The 23236-nt window shown below is 32.4% G+C and overlaps 2 protein-coding genes and 1 long non-coding RNA gene across 3 annotated transcripts; all 3 read right to left on the bottom strand.

Moving 5' to 3' along the window:
* On the bottom strand, positions 1–4772 carry LOC114758971 (F-box protein At2g26850-like). Its single transcript, XM_028948066.1, has 5 exons — positions 3950–4772; positions 3481–3560; positions 3168–3346; positions 2355–2429; positions 1–534 (listed from the first exon to the last, which is right to left on the bottom strand). The coding sequence occupies exons 1-5, from the start codon at positions 4637–4639 to the stop codon at positions 347–349; spliced, it is 1212 nt and encodes a 403-aa protein (XP_028803899.1). The 5' UTR covers positions 4640–4772; the 3' UTR covers positions 1–346.
* A 13697-nt stretch (positions 4773–18469) lies between these two features.
* LOC114758991 (uncharacterized) lies at positions 18470–19516 on the bottom strand. The gene is made up of 3 exons (XR_003741867.1): positions 19436–19516; positions 18929–18991; positions 18470–18540 (listed from the first exon to the last, which is right to left on the bottom strand). It is a non-coding gene; the product is annotated as an uncharacterized LOC114758991 (long non-coding RNA).
* Positions 19517–20062: 546 nt separating this feature from the next.
* LOC114758988 (putative disease resistance RPP13-like protein 1) lies at positions 20063–23178 on the bottom strand. The gene has a single exon (XM_028948082.1). It carries the CDS (start codon positions 23174–23176, stop codon positions 20063–20065), a length of 3114 nt encoding a protein of 1037 aa, XP_028803915.1. The 5' UTR covers positions 23177–23178.
* Positions 23179–23236: the final 58 nt, after the last annotated feature.

The raw sequence follows: 23236 nt of genomic DNA, 5'->3' as shown, positions 1-23236 counted from the left end.
TTGGAGCTCAGTGTAATCTCTCAGAGGTGCAAACTTGAGATCAGAAGCTAGATTCTATGTATATAGTGGAATGAATGTTTCTACATCATTTAAAGCATCAATGAAAGTAATCTACATTGATTGGAAATCATATGAATATATTCTCCCCATGAAAAAATTGACCAGAATAATACAAGGGGGGGGGGTTGTCAAAGAAGAAAACTGCATGCTCTCCATTGTGCGTTTTGCAGAATGAGAGAAAGCTGCTCACTTCGTGTTCTACCACCGCGTTGCTTCAGAACACGAGTAAGTTTCTAGCTTGAATCTAAGTTAACAGTGAAAAAAAACCGATCTGATGCAGTTTCTACTAGTCCAAGACTTGAGTAGGCCAAAGGCGTTTCCAGGTGGCAATCTCAGTCTCACTGTAAATCTTTCTGATTCCTCCATAGAATCCATCAGCCTCATTTCCCTCCTCCCTATGGTTCTTCCTACTGATGTTTGTTTGTCTCCATCGCGAGCCAGGCATGTACTGGTTGAACTCTAGCACAACCATGTCTGCAGCAAATTCAATCAGCATTAATCACGTTATGTTTCAAATCCTCAGAAATCCTTATCAGTGATAAAGTTATAACAACTACCAGGCCTAAGTCATGACTCATGCACAAGTGAAAAATGATAGCTATCTCCTATTTCCAGCATTTTTTTCAATGAAATTGTTTCATTTGATGAGATGCTCAATTATATATAACAGGAAAAGCTCCTTAAATTTCATTCCTAACAAGTTCGCTGCAGACAGATTGCTCATTCAAGTCATGACAGATGAGATGATATTGTAGAGCTAAAGGTTTTGGTGGTTAGAGAGTTTGCCCACACTATAACGGAAAAATCATTTGTGCCACTTGAAAAAACATCAGAGAGAAACAATCTCAACCCAGAAAAAAAAAAAAAAGGGAGAAATAAGTTTAAGAGAAGAGGACATTCCACTCAAGTCATGTATTTTTCTTGGATCAACGCCGAATGGGAAAACCATCTAATGCGGGGTACCCAAATGGTAGAATATCCTATTTATCTACACTCGAAGACTCGCACTTCTCACCATGTGGGGATTGAACCGTATCATCAGTGAGGGTGGAGCCTAGCCAGACGGCATCCATTTCCATAGCACTTTAATACAAAATCACGCAAGCATCACCGTTCGTTTTGAGAAACATAAAATTCCACTTAAGTCATGAATGAAACCATTTAGGAAACACAAAATTGCTAGAGGACCCCCCCCCCCCAATGAAAATGGGAAAAAGTCACCATTTTCAGGCCTATCCAAGCAACCAATAGACAAAATTCCACCAATTGACACAGGAAAATGACAAAGGGAGCTTTTCCAATGAAATAAGAGTTCTGAGAGCAGAGAGATAAGAACAATCTCATTGAGAAAGGCCTAGTGCCTGACACATATTCTTTGCAAAGGCACAAAACTTGAGTATTTACTAACTGTTTAGAATTGTAATATATGGAAGAGCTTTCTGGAAAAGCCGTGTTGATGACTGCTAGAAATGCTTCCAAGGTGTTATACTTTTATTAGGACATCTGTCATCTGAAAATAAACAGCTCAAGAACTTTACAGAATTTTTCTCTATTACTTTCCTTGCAGATGAACAATGACTACTTTCCAATGTTAACCTTACTTATGATGTTATTGTTATCTGTAGGGAAGGAAGTGTTTGATAGTTACCTCAAAAAAGAGTTGTGGGCAATCATGGCCACCTTACAAAAAGATCAGAAAAATGGAAACAGAAGTTGGAGGTTTATAATAATTAGGGTTGCCCCAGTGCCCCACATAACATAAAGATTCCTACTAGATTTGAAACAGAAACTTATAAGGGAAATTGAGTTCTTTCAGAATAGTTGGCCATTAAAGGATCCACTGAGACATAAGTTATCAATGTGTTGGTGGCAATGATGACACACTGACCATGATATGTCCAGGGGACCATTCCAATAGCATAACAGGTGGTCCACGTTTAATATATTAAAACCATGAAAATAAAATAGCCTAACTTCGGGTCTCTTCCATCAAAGTGAACTTTAATGTCACTTCTTCCCTTTATGTCCTCCATAATAAAAAAGATTATAGTGCTTAATACGCATGTATGAAATTTCAACCTTCACTGAATTCCTTTCTTTCTCATCACCATAAAGGCAGAAATATTCTGCTTTTGCACAAAGTATACCCAGTTGCTTCTAAAAAGTATATTATAATTGTTTGTGATACGCTGGATAATCATAGACACGATATGGTTCTATTTTGAAGGTGGAAAAGAACTTCAATTAAAGAATGATCATAACAATCATCTAACAGGGAAATGAGATAAATTTACCGCTATTATGACATCGGCAGTAATGAGTATTCCCATCACATGATTCTAAGTGACCAACAACACCATACCACCAGCCTGCAAGAAAGGTATATTTCGTCATGGTTAAATTAATTTAAGGCCAATGATATAATTCCATTTCTGCAAAATATATACCACAATATGTTTTTTATAAGAAGCAAATCAGCTGTGCAAAAACAACTTTTCAAATGAAACGATACACTTTTCCTTTTTAATTTTTGTGTGTTTGACCCACACTAATAATGCTGTTAAAAGCGTTTGGATAACTGAACCAGACCCTAAATTAATTTATTTGTTAAGTAAGATATATGAAAAGAATAATAGCACTGCCAAACAGGCCCCTCAAACAAAGGTACAAGAAAGTTATGCTCTGAAAATCTGACACAAGGCTGTTTCTATATTATCAAAATCTAAAACGATGAATAAACGGAAGTGCAAGTATCATTTTGACCCTGTATATAAATCAACGAGAAGAAATGCATGAGCTTCCTAGCTAACAATCTAAAACCATTTCTCGCTTCCCCCTAGAAGATCAAAATGCTTAAATAATATTGAATGTAGAAATCAATTTTGTTCTAGGCTAAATATTAGATACAACCACCCCCTTTCCCTTTCTTTTTACATTTCCAGAAGATAAAAACTAATTGACTACGGTCCCGCATTCTGTATCCCTTCTCTTTTTGTATTTTCCGGCGGCGATAATGTTTATTTGATATGGTTAAATTGTTCGCAGCTTTTACCAACCAAAGTAATTAACAGGAGAAATAGAAGACCAAGATCGAGAGAGGAACAAACCATAAGGGAATTCTTTGTTTCTCCTCCACTGAATCTCTATGTGATCACCAGGACGCAGATCGTTCAAACAGTCAGAAATATGAAGATCATGAGGGAGAGTGTCAGTTGGTGGAGCTCTTAGCCTTTGCCATGCGATGCCATTCTCTATTGCAATTGCCCTTCTTCCATGTGGCGGATACCTGTAAGACAATATCAATAATTAAATTACCCCACCAGATCCAAATTCATGTTTTCAGCAAGCTTATCACACACATCAGTGTATACTATGAAACTAGTAAATGTATGATCACCGAAGAAAAAAATGTCTAATTACCTGGCTTGGAAGGTGTCCGTGTGCCGATCATAGCTCAGCTCAGCATCATAGCAAGATAACACGAATCCAACATGACCATTCTACACCACCAACATCACAAATGTAACTCGTGAGAAAACAGAATCCTCTAAATTGAGTAAGAATCCAAGAAACTTTCTCTTTCATTTTTGTGGGCATAATGGGTAAGTTATATATTGTTAACAGAAAATTCACTAATGTAAATTGAGAGCAAACAAAATCTTCTGAGTACAGTTAAAATCCAAGAAATTTCTTTATATGTTTGTGGGTACCATCGTAAATACAAATTTTTAACAGAAAAATAATAAAAGAGCACAAACGTAACGTGTGAGAAAACAAATCCTCATAATCCAATTAAATTCCAAGAAGCTTTCTCTGTATTTTCTCAGGTCTCACAGAAGATTTAAACTTTTTAACAGAAAAGCCACAGAGAGACTCGCCCTACACATACCTCACGATTATAAACCTGAGCAGGGAACCAGAAATTGCCAGACTCGAGAGCAAGATACCAAGTCATGACAGAATCAACTGGCAAGGAACTTGGCTGGTCGCTGCCATTATTATTATTATTTGCATCACCCTTCAATCTCATCCATGAAAAAGACCAATTCAGAGATAGAAACCTCCTCAATCCCCTATGCTTTCCCTGTTTTAGACTGCCCATGTCTTGTTTTGAAGCAACATGCCATTGCCACTCCCTATAAGCAGCTTTACCAATAATCCTACCCCATTTCTGCTTCATGTGCCTCTCCCAGAAGTAATCACTGATACTTCTCTCCCTCAAGGAACGGCACACACCTGCCATTTGACAAAGAGCTGAAGGAGGTAGCCTCTCAAGAATGCATTCTAAGACCAGCTCTGGCAAGTCCAAAAGTGAGGAATCCTGGGAATCCTCCACATTCTCTACTCTTGAAGTGAATGCCATCTTCTTCATTAGGGACATTCTTGAAGGAATTTGAGAAGGAAAACCCAGAAACAGACGATAGGCGATCAACTTAGAGATTGATTTTACAGACAGTAACTGTTTGCAAAACACAAGGGATATCAATCTCAAATTACTTGTCCAAAGTTGTTGACGTTTGAGGGAAAGAGACTTCAGGAACAAGAAGAAGGTGATTGAAGTGACGAAGAAAAGTAGCATTAGGAAAGAGGAAATCTCTTGCGGGTCAAATTTGAGTTTGGCATAGGCGATAATAATAGAAGCAGCTTAGGGGGAAGGAAAAGCGATGGCTAAGAGGAGTTAAGAGGAAACCCCAATGGCGTCGGTCACCGTTTGAGATTGAGGCCCCCCCCTTTAGAGAAAAAATGAAGCAATATTTTCTATTGGTTGAACGAGAGCCCACCAAAACCCAATGGTGGGCCTCTCTACAATATATTATCAGACCGAAAAAAATAAAGTTTTGGCAGAATTTCACAGCAACGAAATGCTATGGAAATTTCGTTGAACCACTATTTTTGTGCGTAACAAGAAAAACCGTACAGACACCTTCAACAGCTGTCATTCATATGTAGAAATGAGTCCTCAAAAAGGAAGAGAAGGTGAACCAAGTAGGAAGCTAATGGGGGTGGGGTCGCAGGATCTGTTGTCAGGTTTTCTGACACCTGTAAAATGGAAATGGCATGAGATGGATGAAGATAAGTCTAGATACAAAGACCCATATCTATAAAATCTCTGAATCTATAGGTTAATGGAATCAATTATTTTTAAGAACAGTATGGGTAAAATAAAACAGATCTGGGTATCTTAGAATTGAAGGCACTATTATCAGGTGCAATCCAAAACAAGCTTTACAATTAAAAAAATGGGAAATTGAATGAATTATCCAAAGGACAAAATTTCAGGAGGTTCAGTGCATATACAGAAAAAGATAAAAGAGATTTGATGAAGAAGATGATGAATGTGAAGAGGTGGGTCCTCCTCCCCTCCACTCCAACAGATTCTTCACCGCCCCTCAATAATCCCTTCGATATTCACAGAACTCCCCTTATTGCTTCGTCATCTCCTCCTCCTGTTTGTTCTCTCTGGGGCAATATAACGAACAGTTTGTGGTCAAACAAACGAGAAACAACGGTAAATTGTGCAACAGATGGCCGGCTAACATTAAACAAGAATTTTTGTGGATTTCAGAAATAACCAAAAAATTGGAGACCAAATAATCAAATATATAACCCCCCCAAAAAAAAAAAAGAATCTCTCTCTAGATCCGTGCCATACTCGCTCTCTCTTTCTCTCTCTAACAAGTTGGGAGGGAAAGCCGTCTACCCAGAAAAGGTAACTAACCAGGGCGGATAATGGATAAAGCAGCCGTTGACGATATCAATGAAGCTCGGAGTTACGGGTTATGATCTCTTGCAGATGGGTCCGCAGTAACAGGAAAATAAATCCAATTAATTTAGGACACGTGGCTTTTCGAAAGTGGATATTGTTCTAAACGACCCTTATGCTTTATGAGAAACTCTGGCCTACCATTATGTTTCCAGTAAATGAATAATTTCATCCGGATAGTTTACGCTAATTTTCAAGTTCAATCTCAAAATTTTTGCAATTTTCATCTCACTAGTTAAATTTTTTTCCCCAAAACTAAAGTCTTTTACAAATACTAAGTTATTAAAGATTTGATTAGTTCTGATGGCAAAAAAAAAAAGAAGATTTGATTAGTTCCATTTATAAGGGATCAGAAAATAAAAAAAATCTTGTGTCCTAATCAAAAGACCTGTCATAACCTTTTACATCACTCTCCTTTTATTCCACATTGAATGTTAGTATATGCTATTTAAGGCTTGTTTAAATTAGCAGTGAAAAAATTAATTTATTTTTAATTTGATTGTTAAAAAAGTTAATCAGATAAAAATTAAATTGAGTAATATGATTTATGTTTAGATTGACTTTTATAAATAAATTATTTTGTAAAAGTAAATTGTTTAGACTATAATAAAATAAGTAATTTTAGCTTGTAAAATTAATAAATTATAAAAATGGGTATGACTTATTAAATAATAAAAAATAAAAAAGTATCAATTTACATAGTATAATCATTTTAAATTATTTATAAGCTCTTGCTGATTTTATTTATAAGCTCCAAATTTGGGAGGAGGTGTCATCTATTTTATTAATTTCAATTTGGATTAATAAGTTTCTGTTGATCTCATAGAGTCTCTTTTATCTTTTTTATCATTTATGATAAGGATATATTTAAAAATAAAAGTAGTTTTCTAATTTATTTATTATCTTCAACAAATTTTAAGTGATTTTTTATTATCTTCAAATTAGTTATTTGAAATTTATAATAACAACTAGATAAAATTAAAAAAAATTTAACTTTTTTACCTTTCATATTTCAAAAGCCAAAAACCATAAGCCGTAAGCAACTGATTTTTACTTATAGCTTATTATATTTTTTTTATATCAATGTCAGGTTGCTCCACCGCCAACTCAAACACCATAATTTTATGGATTGCATGTTTTGTCACCAATCACATATTTATAATGTCTAGACGCTGTCACAAAGAGGCCCTTGGTAATTTTTAAAGTAGGAATATTTAACAAGGGCAAAATTAAAAACTTATTAAATTTATATATAGAGAAATTTTTTCTTTAATTTTGACCAAACATACTGGAAATCACTTATAATAAGAAATTTGTCCTTAATCGCAATAATTTTTCAGAGTGTATCTTTTTTTTTTTTGGCCATCGCAGTAATGTTTCAGAATTGCTTCTAACAAATGGTTTACTTTCTAGCATGATTTTAACCATACATTTAAAACATCCTTTTCAATGATTAATGATGAATGGTATTTAACGAATATTCATGTAGAAAACGAGTTTGAAGAGTTGTGCTTGGTTGGTTTGATCTTATTTTATAGTTTTACATTGTGTGTCCTAATTTGACCATTGAGATAGAGCTTTCATTATCATTATTTGATCCTTTGTTTGATTGAATTTTGTCATATGTTCATTATATTATTCTTTGATGGCATAATTTGTCTGTAATCATATATGTAATTTAGTGACTTGATCTCCCTGGATTTCTTTCTTAGTTTTATTGATTCAAGATATAAGTAATTTTTTAATTTTTTAAATCATTAATTTCATTTTCCCTTAAATACTCGTCATTAACATTGTTCAACAAAAAAATGAAACAATTTCCTTAATCAGTATTTGTAGTTAGTAACTGTAATACAGTAGTAACACTCTTCTAATTTTTAATATAGGACTTAATTGGGAAATTAATATTGGTTTTATATGTAAAACCTATTTTACATATTTATTAATCTTTTTTCAAATTAATTGTATTGATATCACCTCAAAACAATCAAGTAGAGAAGAAGAGAGGAAATTAAGAAAGATGTTTAAGTCCGTTTAATATGAAGCATTGAAAATGAGGATAAGAATTAGGATTGGGATGACAAAATCTATTAAAAAAGTGTTTAGCATGAGAGATTGATGTTACATGGAATTGAAGACAAACCTATGTATGGGATTGGAAAATACCATAAGAGGAGATAGTACCCCCAATCTCACCGCTATATGTTTGTCTAATCCCATATACTCCTCCGGTCCTTAATATAAGACTCAATTGTTGAGTTGTTTTGGTCCTAAATATAAGACCATTTTTCATATTTATCAATTTTCTCTAAATTACCCTATAGATATTCCCTAAACCATAATCAATAGAAGAGGAGAAAGGTATTAAGAAAGATGATCATGGTGTTTTAGGAAAAACATATCACATTTCTTATAATTAACTAACTTACCTAACTTCCTTAATCTAATCAAATTAGTCAAATGTGTCTTATATTAAGGACCGAAGGAGTAATATACAATTACTCATACTAAATACTTTTTAATGACTTTTCTTGATTGCAATCATAGTCCCTATTCCTCATTTTCAATACCTCGTACCAAATAGGACCTAAGGGTGTTTTAAAAAAAATATCATATTAACTAATTTAGCTAAGATCATTAATCTACTCAAATTAGTTAATTAGTTTTTATATTAATAACCGAAAGGAAAACTAATAATGGAGGAGGAATGGGTGGGGTTGTGGGAATATGAATGGTGAGTATATTGTGAATTACTACCTCCGATCCTATTTATAAGAACTAATTGACTAATTTAAAGAGATTAAGAAAATAAGTTAAGTTAGTTATTTGTAATAAATAAATGCTTTTTTCTAAAATATCCTTACTAATCAAGTGTATTGGTTTTTTAAAACTGTTATTATTAGAAGATTATCTTGAAAAATATATATAAATATAAAAGATAAAATGGATTGGGATCTTATATTTAGAACCAAAATAAAAATCAAATAAGATTTTATATTAAAGACCAAAACAGTATTTAAGGGATAGGGTGGTCCATCCCTTACACAAAGTATCGCGCAAGAAGCAACCAGAATGGACCGCTTCCTCCGCTTGTTCGTCCCTCTCTCCCTCATGCATATACACATATATTAACCCGGTCCTTATTACAGGGGATTTTTGACTAACCCACGTGAACTAAAGAATGATAATTAGAGTACCTTGTAAAGTCTATAAAATTTTTTGGCTTTATCTTGATTAATACTACCTCCGGTTCTTAATATAAGATTCTGTTTGATTTTTATTTTAATCCTAAATATAAAATCTCAATCTACTTTGTCTATTATATTAATATATTTTTTTTCAAAGTAACCCTTCTAATAATAAGAGTTCTAGTCAATACACTTGATTAGCAAGAATACTTTAAGAAAGACAACACTTATTTAGGACAAATAACTAACTCAACTTACTTTCTTAATCTCCTTAAATTAGTCAATTGGTTCTTATAATTAGGATCGGAGGTAGTAGGTTTTAAAGGGGAGTAAAAAAAAAGCCAATAGTTGCATTTAAATACTAATTATAAGAATAAGTTTGACAAGTAAGTATAAGCCACCTTTTAAATTTAGACTAGGAAATTTTTTACTAGGAGTTGTCTTATAAGACGAATGGGAAGGGGTGCATGCATATTCGCCCTCCCCTCTCTCTCTCTCTGGAGTGAATTGCTTCTTTAAGACTAAATCTAAATCATAAGTATATAGTACTCCCTTTGTCTTTAATACAGGATTTAATTGTTAAGTTAATTTTGATTTTAAATATAAGACTTATTTCTCATATTTATCAATTTTGTCTAAATTACTCTTATGAATACTCTCTCAACTATAATCAAGTAGAAGAGGGAGGGAAGATATTAGAAAGATGATTATTGTGTTTTAAGAAAAACATGTCATATTTCTTATAATTAACTAATTTACCTAACTTTCTTAATCTAACCAAATTAGTTAAATATGTCTTATATTAAAGATCAAAAGAGTAATATTTATTCTTAGAACAGGGAATAGACTGAAATAGTGGACCTTCATCAGGTAAAGCCTAGCCACGCAATTATCACTTTAATATTCCATCCGATCCAAACTATAATATTTAGTTTATAGTATAATTTTATTGTAAATTAGATGTTATTTTTAGGACTGAATGTAGTATTAATTTAATATAAATATAATTTCTGCTGCTACAAAATAACGTGTTATAAAATAAAAAATTGTAATAAGCCAAATAAAATATTCATCATGAATGGGATGGATGATGGGGACAAGAAAATAAATATGAATATGTGAAAGAGAAAAGAAGAATAGTTTAATGCAAGAGGCATATTTATTAATGCCTAATGCATAGGTATAGGGCATGGCTATGATTTTAGCATCACCCCCTCGTTTAATTCTCCAATGGCTCCCCCCACGTTATTATATCAAGGCCTCTATTGGATCTCTTGGATTTGGATCCTACGATATTCCTTATTTTTTGCAATTCAACCTTTGAAAAAAATAAAAATAATAATATAGTCACCTTATCGCAAGAAACAGCATCTTACAAGGACAAAAGCATGATTTACAAAATACAATGTAAATATATGATGAAAGTTTTATCTTAATTTATATAAAAATATTTAAAAAAAATTAATCTTTTGGTCTTTATATTTTTTACTCATTTGTAACTCAGTCTTTATATTTTGACTCAATACAAATCAGTCTTTATAGCTTTGACTCGGTTGTAGCTTGGTCCTTAAAGTTTGACTCGCTGTAACATATAAGGATCGAGTTGCAATGAAAAACTAAATTATAAAATGGTTAAAAATATAGGGGCCAAGTTGCAGCGAGTCAAATTTTGGAAACTGAATTACAACTAAGTTACTGAGTTACAAATGTATTAAAACTATAAAGACCAAACTATTAATTTTCCCAAATATATAGAAGCATTTATTAGAAATAGGTGCAAAAAGGCCTAAAGATTATCCATATTTGTCTCTCCTCATACCTCGCCTAATTATTCATAAATTGGTTAATCCCATTATAACCTGACTTCTTAATCAAATGGACTCTTTTGTCATAATATTCCTATATGTAAGTGCTTAGAAGTAGAGGGAATAAACGATGAAGAGAAATATATAATTGAATATTTTCACAGTTTTTTAAATGATCATTAATATTTTATTTGTGGTCATAGGATAACATATAAAATTTCTTCTTCATATAATATTTACATCTCCATTGAGGAATCGACAGCAATTAAGTCTAAAAAATAGTAATAATAGTAAATAAAAGATTATTTTTATTATTCATAAAGCTGCTCAAAGTGCTTACTTTTGGAGGGATATGTTTTTTTCCCATCACAGGAACAACATACAAAGGTAATTCTGTCTTTGAATAATTATTAGATGTTGCTTTCACCAAAAGAGAAGGCAAAAAAGAAAGAAAGATATTACTAGTGATTTAGAAGGAATGTTCACTTTTAACGAAAAGCAGATATGTCCCCTACATATCACAGGATTCGTATTCAATAATTAGAAAAAAAAATGACCAAATTATGTAGTTTATTGTACAATATAAAAGAATCGATATAATAGCATCTTAAAAAAAAAAAAGCAAGAGTCAACTATTGAGGATATATTAATCTTGTACATTTAAAATACTTTTTTTTTTTACCAGGACATTAAAATACTTGTAGTATAGCTTTTAGGTTAAAGAATATTTGAACGTTTAAACTATTTTTTTAGGAGGGTAGTTAAGTATCACTTATTTTTTCAGAAGTACTCTTTCTAACCTCAATATAAACCTAATTAATTAAATCTAAGTAGATTAAGAATGTTAGTTAAATTAGTTAATATGATTTTTTTTAAAACACCCTATTATCTTCCTTAATTTTTTTCCTCTCTTTCCTGCTTGATTATTGTTGAGAGAATATCAATAGGGTCAATTTTAAAAAAATTATAAACATATAAAATAGGTCTTATATATATAGTACCAATACTAATTATTAAATTAGTTCCTACATTAAATATCAGACCAATATATTGGTACAATATTTTGACAGGTTGAGGAAAACATTATACCACTTAATGATTGATTTAGAAGACTTGGTTCTTATGGAAATATTGTTTGAAAATAAAATTACCCTTTAATTTTTACTTCTATGATATATTGATTTTTCAAATATAAAGAAAAATGGAAAAATTGATTAAAAAAATCCCTGTTTAAAAATTTAATTGGGTAAAAGGACATAAATTTGAGTAAGTGTAACTATGATTCGTGAGTGTAACATATCTTCCATCGTGTGTAACATATCATCAATCATGTGCAACAATCATCAATGCGGAAGTTATTTACATACAGTAAAAGATATGTTGCATTATGCACCTGCTTAAATTCAAGTCCTTTTAGCCAATTAAATTTTTAAATAGGGATTTTTTTACCAATTTTTCTAAGAAAAATTAGGTACAATAATGGTTTTTAGAATTTCAGAGTATGTATAGAGGATACACACATATGTGTGTGTGTGCGAGAGAGAGAGAGAGAGAGTAATTACCAGTAATCCGTTAAAATTATGAGCATTAAATACTCTAAAAATTATATGGCAGAGATATTAAAAAATTAAATGCATAAAAATTCATAAATTACAATTTTTTCTTTGGCCAAACATAAACAACAAATAAAGATTTATTCTTTCTTCACAAATGCAAAAATTTGTTATACTGAAAAAAGCATCACCTTAATATAAACATAGTAAGATCTTTTTTTAATCTCCAACATTATAATAGCCTATTTTGGATAATTTATAAGTAATTCTTTAATCATGATTTATAAAATACGAGGCAAATATATATGAAGAATTTTGTCTTAACTTACGTAGGACGTGCTTATAAGTACTTTTAAATGCTATTTCAATTAGCCCAATGTCAAAATTCAAAGCAACACAGTGGCATGCATAGAAGCAAAAACCTATCTCCCTATCTGTTTCTCCATTTATCTTTTTCTCCATTTATCTTTTTCTTCACAATGTCCATAAGCTCATCAAAATGAATATGTGATAGTTTAAACCACTAAATAAATGTAGTTTTTTTGGTGAATAATAAATACGTTTTTTATTAGAAAGCTTGAAGTGTTATGTATGTTACACATACACATATATGATTGGAGAAGTTAACATAAATAATATAACTAACTTGATGTAAATATTGTTGCATGTATTGATATGGGTAACACAGTTGTGCCACCAAGTCCAAGAGTTTTTGACAATGTTATTCGTATATATGATGTTTATGGTTTACCAAAATGAAATTGACAAGATTAAATTGCTTTTTAAAATTAAAAATTTTTGGTGGCTCTATTAGTGCATGCCCAAATAGTCAAACAATTTGTTCATTGCCAGATCTCAAAAGGCAAATAATAGAGTAAGATGGCGTGTTGTCTAAAGATAATACTAGTTTTTGACAATTTAAAAGTATTTACATGATTTAGATAATTAGTTTAACAACTTAATTTGTTCAACTCAACCAATGAACCGATCAATTAGACCATGGCTTGATCTTGAGTCGGTTTTTTTTTTGGGGCCATCACTTAAGAACTAGATTAACTTGGTAATCAATCGAACTAGACTAATATTCACTCTAATATTACATATAGGAATTAATATAGAGATTTGTTTCATCATAAATATAAAACTTTAATATGTTTTACCTCTTATATTTATAAACTTTTTTCTTAAACTCACTCGTTGATGAAGGAAATTTAAAAAAAAATCGTTTATTAAAATTATTCAGGGAAATATTTTGGTTAAAAATTTATTCAAAAATTTGGTTATTGTTCATGCAACCAATTATGACTTGTGATATAAGACATGCGGTGATTATTGTCATTTATTTTTTTTAAATATTTAATACTTTATTACACTGACAATATCCAACGCGAAAAAAGCTTTCAAATTGAGAAAGCAATCGATTTTCTTTTTCATCAAAGTGGGCGACGTGGCTCATAGTGAGAGGATGAAAAAGTAGTCCCCCCAAATGGGCCATCAAATCACTCTCTCACCGCCCTACCCACCATTTTGGGTTCCATTATATGCTAGTGACACACAAAATTAATGGTTAATGATATGATAATCCTTTCAGGGATCAATCCATAAATAACTAAAAACATAACAAATAGAATAATTAAATTATATATGTGTGTATTGGTAACAAAGCATCCAATATTGACTAGCATATCTTGGTGAGAAAAATCCAAGTTGCTTTAGTCCTTTGACCAATCTGATTAAGAGTATTAAACGAGTCAAGTGGGTTAAACTTAATCCTCCTCTAGTCCTATTTATGGAGGAGAGAAAATTTTTTTTGATCTTATTTATAGGATACTGAGAGAAATTTTTTATATGGATATATAATTTTACCCTTCATGTATTATTATGTTAATTTTATTTACATAAAATATATTAAATAGGGATAAAGTTGAAAATTTGTTTAGTTTTATATGAAAGTTAATGAAATTTAAGATTTTTCTTGGTTTGTGTAAAACATGTTAGAAGTGATTTATAAATAAGATTATAGAGGATTTTTTTTGTCATTGCAATGTCTAAAACAATGCCATCTTGAATTAAAAAAATAATAACTCATCACATTCATACTTCAACAACTTTGTTTTGTTGGATTATGTGGTTTATATATGAATGTTTCATTTACTTATAGATCAATGTCTTCTCATTTAAATACTCCTCTTTCCAGTTTGGCCCCCAGGATTATATGTTAATATTTGCGTATATTTCAATTAAAGTAGAACATTTTAATTATGATTGAATTGATGCCGGTTCAATTGTAGTTAGATTATTGACTTTTAAACTATTATCTTGATTAGTTTAATAATTTGTTTGAAGTACCTTAATACGGACTCTCAGTGTATGATATCTTGGTATAAAAATCTATGCGTAAAATATATTGGATGATATTTTTTAATGGGAAGTTAAGGGAAAAAATAAAATATACTTGTAATTTCTTGTTAGAAGTGAAAATTTATTTATATATAATCCAATGCACGCCATGACATCTATGCTTAATCCTACAAAAAATATTTGTACTATCTACTTTGATCCATCACATCACTTCAACAGGATCAACAGATGGAGATAAACGATTGAAATATTTCCAATATGATTCAACCAAAAACCCCAAAAAGTATGATTATGATATGAACTTTTATAGTTATTATAATTTAACATTAAATGCACAAAATGGGTGGTGATGGTTAAAAAAACACAACAATAATGGATCACAAGAAGTTTTTTTTTTTGGTGAGACAAGGATAAGATTTGGGGTTGGCGGTGTTGCCATTTGAGCATCATAATTAATGAGATTGATTATATAAATGAAGCAACAAGGGAATCTTTTATAGCCAAATGTTAAACAAAGTGTTGCACAAAAGTTCAAATTGACACAAAGTCATTCGATCATTAAAAGATAGTAATTGAGGGATTGGCGATTTAATTGTGGTTGAAGTCTGAATCAGCCTAATTAAGATTAAAATAATATAAATTTGATTCAAATATATAAAAACTCCATCTACATAATTGTAAGAGTATTATTTAATTAAAAACGTATTAATTTATAGGTAAATAAAATATAATTTTATATACCCCATATAATCCAATAAAGTAGTTATCAAAGCATAAATTATATGGACAATTTTTTTAACTCATCATAACAATGTTGTTTCAGGTCTAAAAAAGATGGAAAAAAATATAAAATTTAAATCGGTTGACCTAGTCAAAATTCTTGATCAAATTGATTAGAGGACTAGTTCATTAATTTAGTGGTTTGATTGTTTGACCTGGGTTGAGTTCTAATACTATGGGTAAGTATAAAGTTTTTAAATTATTTTCTTCTTTTTAAGGTTTATAAATTTTAATAAGTTGATTTGCTCATTCATTTATTGATTGGTGCATGTTGATAATGAGAAAAAAGGCAAAAGGATTTAATAAGGCATATCCTCTTTGGTAAGTATGGGAGAGTTCCACTAAGGCACATAACGTGTTGGTGCTTTGTCCCCTAAAGATTCAACATTTCATCCATATTCTTTTGATTCACCTACCCCACCGCTTTATTCCTTTCTTTTTTTCTCCTCCCCCACCTTCCTTCCTCTCATCTATTTTTTTTTTTTCCTTTCTTTATCTGAATTTCTGTCTCTCTCTGTACTGTATGGACATATCTGTATATAGTACATTTACACCACGTATCAAAATATCACAAGCAACAGAGTAGATATTTGATTGAAAATAGAGATCAGGATGATCATATATATCACTGGGATGATTAGTCTATGCGGATTATAGTAAATGTTATTAAGTGAGATGCTATTAATTATTTTGGTCTATGATATATATATATATATTATACTAATTAGGACGATTATTTTCTGTTGTTTATGTTAGGGGATGAGACACTTATTCCTTCGGAAGTTATAACATATGATGTGTTGGTGTGGCTTATTTGAACTCTTAATCTCTTTGTGAATATTTGTTTTGCTAAGTACATATATCTTTTTTTCCTAAGGAAATTTTGTTCAAAATACTATTAGGTATTAAATATAAGCATATCTTTCAACGAAATCTTGAACATTGATTCATTACTTTATAAGGGACTATTCTATTCCTATGAAATTCATAAATGAAGTAGTTAATGGTAAGGTTATCATTATCCTTTTTATGGTTACGAATCTTGTATGTGTTCCTAAAGTATCTAAATATAAAAAATTTAGATATTTGTACCCTTAGTACTTAGTTGTCTTTATCATACAACTTTAGGAAATAGTTATTTGACTATTTGGATTGGGCATGTACTTTATATGAGGTGATGATAATGCAATGTGTAATTAGGCCTTGGAGTTCTTGTTCTGCAGATTTCCTTGAATTTCCTGAACTTTCAGGGTGATTAAAAAAAAAAAAAAAAAGCAGTGTGGGAAACATTGAAAAATGTGGTTGGGTCACTTTGGTTGGGTTTGTGCCTCTTGTAGGCTGGCATTCTGCTAGCTCCTTTCAAAAATTTGGACCCAAGCCCATATGAACTTATGCAATAAGACTAAATACCTTATACTCTCTTTGAATCTAAATATAAAATTTAAATTCATTTTTTATGAATTTTTAGTCTGCAATCTACCAAAAAAATTATTGGTTGAAATAACATAGGTTCTTTATAAGTAATATTTCTATCTTTTTTGGCTAGTAAGTAATATTTCTATTTACTTGAAGTTTCACATAATATTTTGATTAAATTTAAAACACTATGATAGTGTTTATATGCGAGATGAACAAGTAACTAAACATAGGTCGCTAATAAATTAGAGACAAAGGAAGAGAGATTTGGACACCATAAAAATTATCCTGGTTCGGTCCCCTGACCTACGTCCAGTCCTCTTGAGAAACGCTCAAGAGATTTTCCCACTATGAAAGTCCAATTACAGTCCCAATAACTTATACAACAAGCTCACCTAAAATTCTTACAAGTCACAACTCTAAAATTTTTACATAGCTTGCTCATAATTAGTATCCAGACCCCAGACTAATAAAACATATGGAAAAAGTATTTTATTGCATAAACTGCACTCAAATACTCAAATTTCAACAATAATATTCAAGAAGTATACAATCAATCTTCAATGGACATTGATGAGGCTCCTTCTTCTGCATTTCTTTTATTTATTAGTCCAATGACTAAGTTCCTCTTTGACCACTATCAGTTATTCTTTGCTCCTTGATTATGCAATAAAGACATATGGATCAATCAGGATCCATTTTATCAATTCCATTTGAAATAATTTGAAGAGTATTTTTTATTATCAAAACTAATAATTGATTGGCTAGCAGTCAAAGATTTGATTCTTAACACATTGAAATTAGTAAACTAAACAATGAGACTCATGTAGTCCAAATCTGATCATTTACCTTCAAATTCCAAAATTGGAAGGTGTTTGTCAAAAATATTCAACATAATCACTGCACATCCATTTTCTGACCTGATTTATGCAAACAAAATATCATATTAATTTTAAGAAACTATCGTAATATACTAAAATGAGCAAAAAAAAAACTGCAAGTGGCTAGTTATTCAACAAAAGTGATGTCCAGGTAAATCAAAGAGTGTGAATTAAGACGCTAATCTCAACAAATTGAGCTAAGTATCTACTAATACCAAATCTAGATATCACACCTTGATTTGTTGTCCTATTATTGCTGAAGTAAAATAGCAATTGAGGAGGAAATTCAATTCTTCCCCTAATGTTGAAACCTGGAGAAGCACTGCACCAGAAATCAAATTTGTGTCCAACTTATAAAATGATTGAAATGAGAAACAAAGAAATGCTTTTTTTTTTTTTTTTTGGGTAACACATAGAAATCGGGACCATTGATAATTTTTTCCTTTAACTCTTGAATTACCTGCCTTCCTTACTTCTCATATAACTGTTTTCTTCAAAACAGAGCAATTCACCTAGTTCCCTCACCTATTTCGACATGATTCATTAAAACAAAATACTACTATTAGATTAAATTCTACAGCATATGAATATGCTTTCAATCTCAATAATTAAAAAGTAGTTAGTTTAACAAAATGCATTACCTAAGATTTGCCATCTTCAAGAAACATCTGGCCATTGCTCTGCTTATTGAAAGCCAATAAGTTTCTGCTTATGCAATTGTAGATCAAGTCACTGGAAAGAAAAGGAAAAAGAAAAAGCAACATCCAAGGAAAAAATGTCAGTCAAATTTTAGTTTTGTGCTTTTCGAGTCATTTGTGAATATAAAAATAAGATATTTTCTGTCACTCAAAGCTTCATATGAGGACCATATTAAATTAAAATCATTGAAGTTAGCAAATTTCTCTAACAGGCAATGAGCCTCATACAGACCAGGCTATCTAATCCTATACCTTGGAATACCAATCTTGAGACGGTGATGCCATAAAACCCTCAAGGACAAATTACAAGAAGGCTTAACGAATATTTAACACAAAAAAATGAGAACCATCACCTTAACAAAATTACATTATATTTCAAAATGGCGATTGTTTAAGGCAAAAAAAAAAAAGTTGATACTCACATGAACTTCTCATGATGAATCAACTCCCAGTTGGAGTTTCAACTCTGCCAAAAGCTTCAGAATCTGGCAAATGTGAAGAAGTAACACGAAATGGAAATCAATTCGTAACCGAACATATGCTCATATGTGGTAATGGAAAAATATTGTTTCAATTTTATTTATTAAAAATCTGATGCGATATTAATATATTTTGCCGAAATTGAGAGTAACAAACTCTTTTTTTTGGTTATAAAAATATTATGTTCTTTGTACGAAAAAGAAAAATTGAATAGAATGTTTTACAAGACTCAGTCCCCTCCCCCCTTTCAAACAAATATTTCAGAAAAGAAAAATTGAATGTGCGCGCGCACGTGGGGCATAGGCAAGATGTACCCATAAAATGTTGGTATCTATTCGATGATCACGAAGGGAATATATCATATGTGGGTTGTGAAAAGAAAAAGGAAAAAAAGTATACATATTAATAGATACTAAAATGATGAAATGTTGTGAAATTTGAGAGCTCACCTTTTGAAGCAATATAATGCACCATCTCATGGATCATAGTATTCTCCATTGATTCGTATGGTGGGAATATGAGCGATCTTGGACAAGTGTTCCCTCTCTCATAATCATATCTTCTTCTAATTTTGGACAGTCAGATTCCGCAACAAAAGAGAGGATGGTAGCGCATCTTCTGGCAATGATTCAAGGTTCTCACAGCCATAGATGGAGAGCTCTTCAAGAGAAGTAAGGTGTTGAAGCCCTTTCCTTCTAACAATTTAAGATTGGAAAGAGTTGATGTGATACTCACAAGAGAAGTGGTAGTAATTGATTCTTTAGTAAATTATGGAGAATACTTTCACTTCCATCACCCGAAACTGAAACATGAGAGAGAAGTCAGGCGTTGAAACCCCCAGTCTTGGATTGGTATAGAAGATAGTTCATTATAGCCCCCAATAGTAAATGATCGCAAGTTAGAAGGCAAACCACCTTCAGGCAATGATTCCAACTTGGAACCAACTTAGACAAAGTATTGAAGGTTGGCAAGGGAATCAACGTGTACTTCTGACATTGATATAAGTTTGTCACAGTTAGGACCCAAATGATTCTAAGGCAAGAGCAGACCCCCCAACATGTGTAAAGGTCTCCAAATTATGACATCTGCAATGTCAAGCCTTTAAGCTTGGGAAAACAACCTAATGGAAAAGATTTCAAGGAAGGACAACTATTATCAATTCTCAAGTCTTCAAGTGATGTGTAGTTTTGCCAAGAATCCTGAGGAAGGAACTCTAATTTCTCACAATTCAATTTCAAGATGTCGTAGAGATGTGGGCAAACCATCAACTGGGAAGGACATGTCGATGGGATATTTACGAGAAACAACTTTTGAAGACAACGACCACCCATTATCATTCTTGGCAAAGACCGCAAGCTATCACACTTCTCAATTGTTAGAGATTCCAAAGAGTCCGCAGATAAATCATCAAGTGCTCTCAATAACCCCCGTTCACCTCGCACAATGTTTAATTTTTGAATAGATGTAATCCACTGCAAAGTTGCTGATTTTGCCTTCAATTGTTTGCAGTTTGATATATAAATATTTGTCAATGATGGAAGGTTGTGGGGCATGTCTCCTCGTAGCATGGGACAATCATGCAAACTCAAACTTTTGAGTCGAGGGAAAGGAAATTTGGCACCTTCACCGTCAAACAACATCCATTCCTCCCAAATAGGCATATTTTCAAATATGAGAATATCCAAGGATGGAAATGGCTGAAATGAAGAGTACTCGGGCTTGCTACAATAGAATTCATGTCCAACAGTATGCACTGATCCCATTCCACCAATCGAGAGCTCTTTGAGAGAAGGTAGTTCTCCAAATTGTGGGAGCAAAACACAATTACTGCAATCACTCACACATAAATTGGTGATATTTATAAATGATGAATCTCCCATCCAACCAGGGAAGCTAGTGCCTCCATAATGGTTGATGGTCAATATCTTTAAATTTGTAGAAGGTTGCAACATGTTGAGTACATTTTTCACAGTTTGTGAATCTGAAGCATCGCAATCCCATTCCAACACTAACTCCGCAATCTTTTCTCTATTCTTCAAGTTTGCCTCCAAAGCATCCGTAGAATCAACAACATTTTGTAGATTTGAAATGGAAAGTTTACCTTGCAGATGAGGTAGCCTTTTCAACTCTTTAATTGTCAATCCATCCGGCTGCTTGCCCACGATAAAGGTACTCAAATTTTGAAGATTTTGTAGTTTTGCAACTTGTGTGGGCATCTCTTTTAAAGCAGTTGCACTAATGTCTAGATGACGTAAATTAACAAGCTTTTCTACCTTCTCTGGTAATTCATTAAAATACTGACAATTTGATAAAAGCAACGTCTGCAAATTGTAAAGGGTAAAGACTGCATCAGGCAACCTTTTGATTGAAGTATAGGAAAGGTTGAGATACCTCAGAAGTTGCAAATTACCAATTGAAATTGGTACCTCAACGACATTTACGTACCCTGATAAGGACAATGCTCTTAGGCATTTTAGTTTTGTCAACAAACCATTGAGCAACTTTTTGGACAAAACACATGATAGATGCCAATCTCTAAATTCATCTTGTGTCAAAAGAGTCCTCAAATAGTTTAGATGGCAAAAGCTCTCACATTCTTTATAGCTGTTATATGTTTTTTGGGAAAACAATAGATGTCGTGCAGATTTTGGGACATCATTTTCCTCAAATTGAACATAATTCTTGCCAGCTACAAATTTGGCTAAATCATTGATGAGATCGTGCATGACAAACTTTTTTGGATTACTACCATACTGTTGAAAGAATGACCGTGATAGTAATTCATTGAAATAATCTTCTACTTCTGCCTCTAATGTCTCCTCCCCATGGAATTGTTGCACAACACCTTCAGCCATCCATAACAATACCAATTTCTTTTTCTCCAACACAAGATCTTTTGGAAAAATGGAGCAATAAGCAAAACATTTTTTCAAATGTGATGGAAGATAGAGATAACTCAACCGCAGAGCAGGAAGAACATTAGCATTTAGTATCTCCCACTGCTTGCTATTCAGAATTTTATTCCATTCCTTTGCATCCACTTTTGAACGCAAAAGACCTCCTATTGTTTTAGCAGCAATTGGGAGACCACCACATTTTCTCGCAATTTGCCTTCCAATTGTTTCTAGCTCTGGATGTTTGTTTGGATCTTCATTTCCAAATGCATGCTTGGAGAGTAAAAACCAACAGTTATCATCTGAAAGACGACTCAATTCATGTACGGGAAATGTATGTGTGATTTGAACAACTCTTGGTTCACGAGTTGTCACAATGATTTTGCTTCCTGTTCTTCCGCTATGAAAAGGAGTTATGAGATCATCCCAATCACTGTATTTTTCATTCCATAAGTCGTCCAACACAATCAAAAACTTGTTATTGCTCAAACTGTTTCTTAATTCAACACGAAGGACATCTAGATTTTTACCATCGTAGACTTTTTTAGTGACGGACTCAACGAGATTCTTAGTCACCGCGACAGCATTAAAATCATCTGAAACACATGCCCAAGCTTTCAAATCAAAATGCTCTTGCACCTTCTTGTCATTGTAAAGGAGTTGAGCAAGGGTGGTTTTACCGAGGCCACCCATACCCCAGATAGTGATCACTCCTATAGCGTTACCTTTTGGATCTTCATCACACAGAAGCATTTTCAATAGTTTCTCCTTATCATCCTCTCTACCAACCACAACAGATTCATTTACCAATGATGTCGAAGCTGTTTTATGCGCTTTCAAGCTAACACTTTGCAAATCAAGGATATCCTTTTGTTTGGCAAAGTGTTCAAGCCTTCGGGATGTTGTTTCTAGCTTGGAGTTCATCTCTCGGTTAAATTGACCAAAAGAAGAAGAAAGGAAAGAGTGCACCTTGTTAACAAAATTTTGAGAATCTTTCTCCACCTTGCATCTGAGAGACTCGGTGTTGATTTCATCGAGTAAATCCTCTGCATCATAGACAGCATCTTTCAACTTTTCGAGCCATTTCTTGACTGCATCATTCGTGATCTGCTTCTCTTCCGCATCATTGAGCACAGCACCAAGCATCAACAGAGTTGTCTCCAGCTGATCCAAGAGAGAGACATCGAGCTTTCTACTTTTCATGAACTCTCGAAACTCGCTTGAGGAGATCCGGTCGAGTAAGGTCTGCACAGAAGCAGAGATCAGTGCTTCTCCCACCTTGGCGGCGAACTCCATGTCTTGTTCTGTCTGGTAACTCAAAGGTATTACTGTAGATGATGGACGAGACGATTGAGA

This window comes from Neltuma alba, unplaced genomic scaffold (genome assembly GCF_004799145.2).
Source record: "Neltuma alba isolate B1F8T4 unplaced genomic scaffold, ASM479914v2 tig00010779_pilon, whole genome shotgun sequence".
Classification (NCBI taxonomy): domain Eukaryota; kingdom Viridiplantae; phylum Streptophyta; class Magnoliopsida; order Fabales; family Fabaceae; genus Neltuma; species Neltuma alba.
The sequence above is the reverse complement of the archived record's forward strand: the minus strand, read 5'-3'. Positions and strand labels throughout refer to the sequence as shown.

Coding starts and splice junctions, on each gene's coding strand:
- LOC114758988 (XM_028948082.1), bottom strand. CDS start 23,176: ATGGAGTTCGCCGCCAAGGTGGGAGAAGCACTGATCTCTGCTTCTGTG.
- LOC114758971 (XM_028948066.1), bottom strand. CDS start 4,639: ATGCTACTTTTCTTCGTCACTTCAATCACCTTCTTCTTGTTCCTGAAG. Junction 3,561..3,949: donor CTCAGGTTTATAATCGTGAG/GTATGTGTAGGG, acceptor TTGGTGGTGTAG/AATGGTCATGTTGGATTCGT. Junction 2,430..3,167: donor AAACAAAGAATTCCCTTATG/GTTTGTTCCTCT, acceptor CCTTTCTTGCAG/GCTGGTGGTATGGTGTTGTT.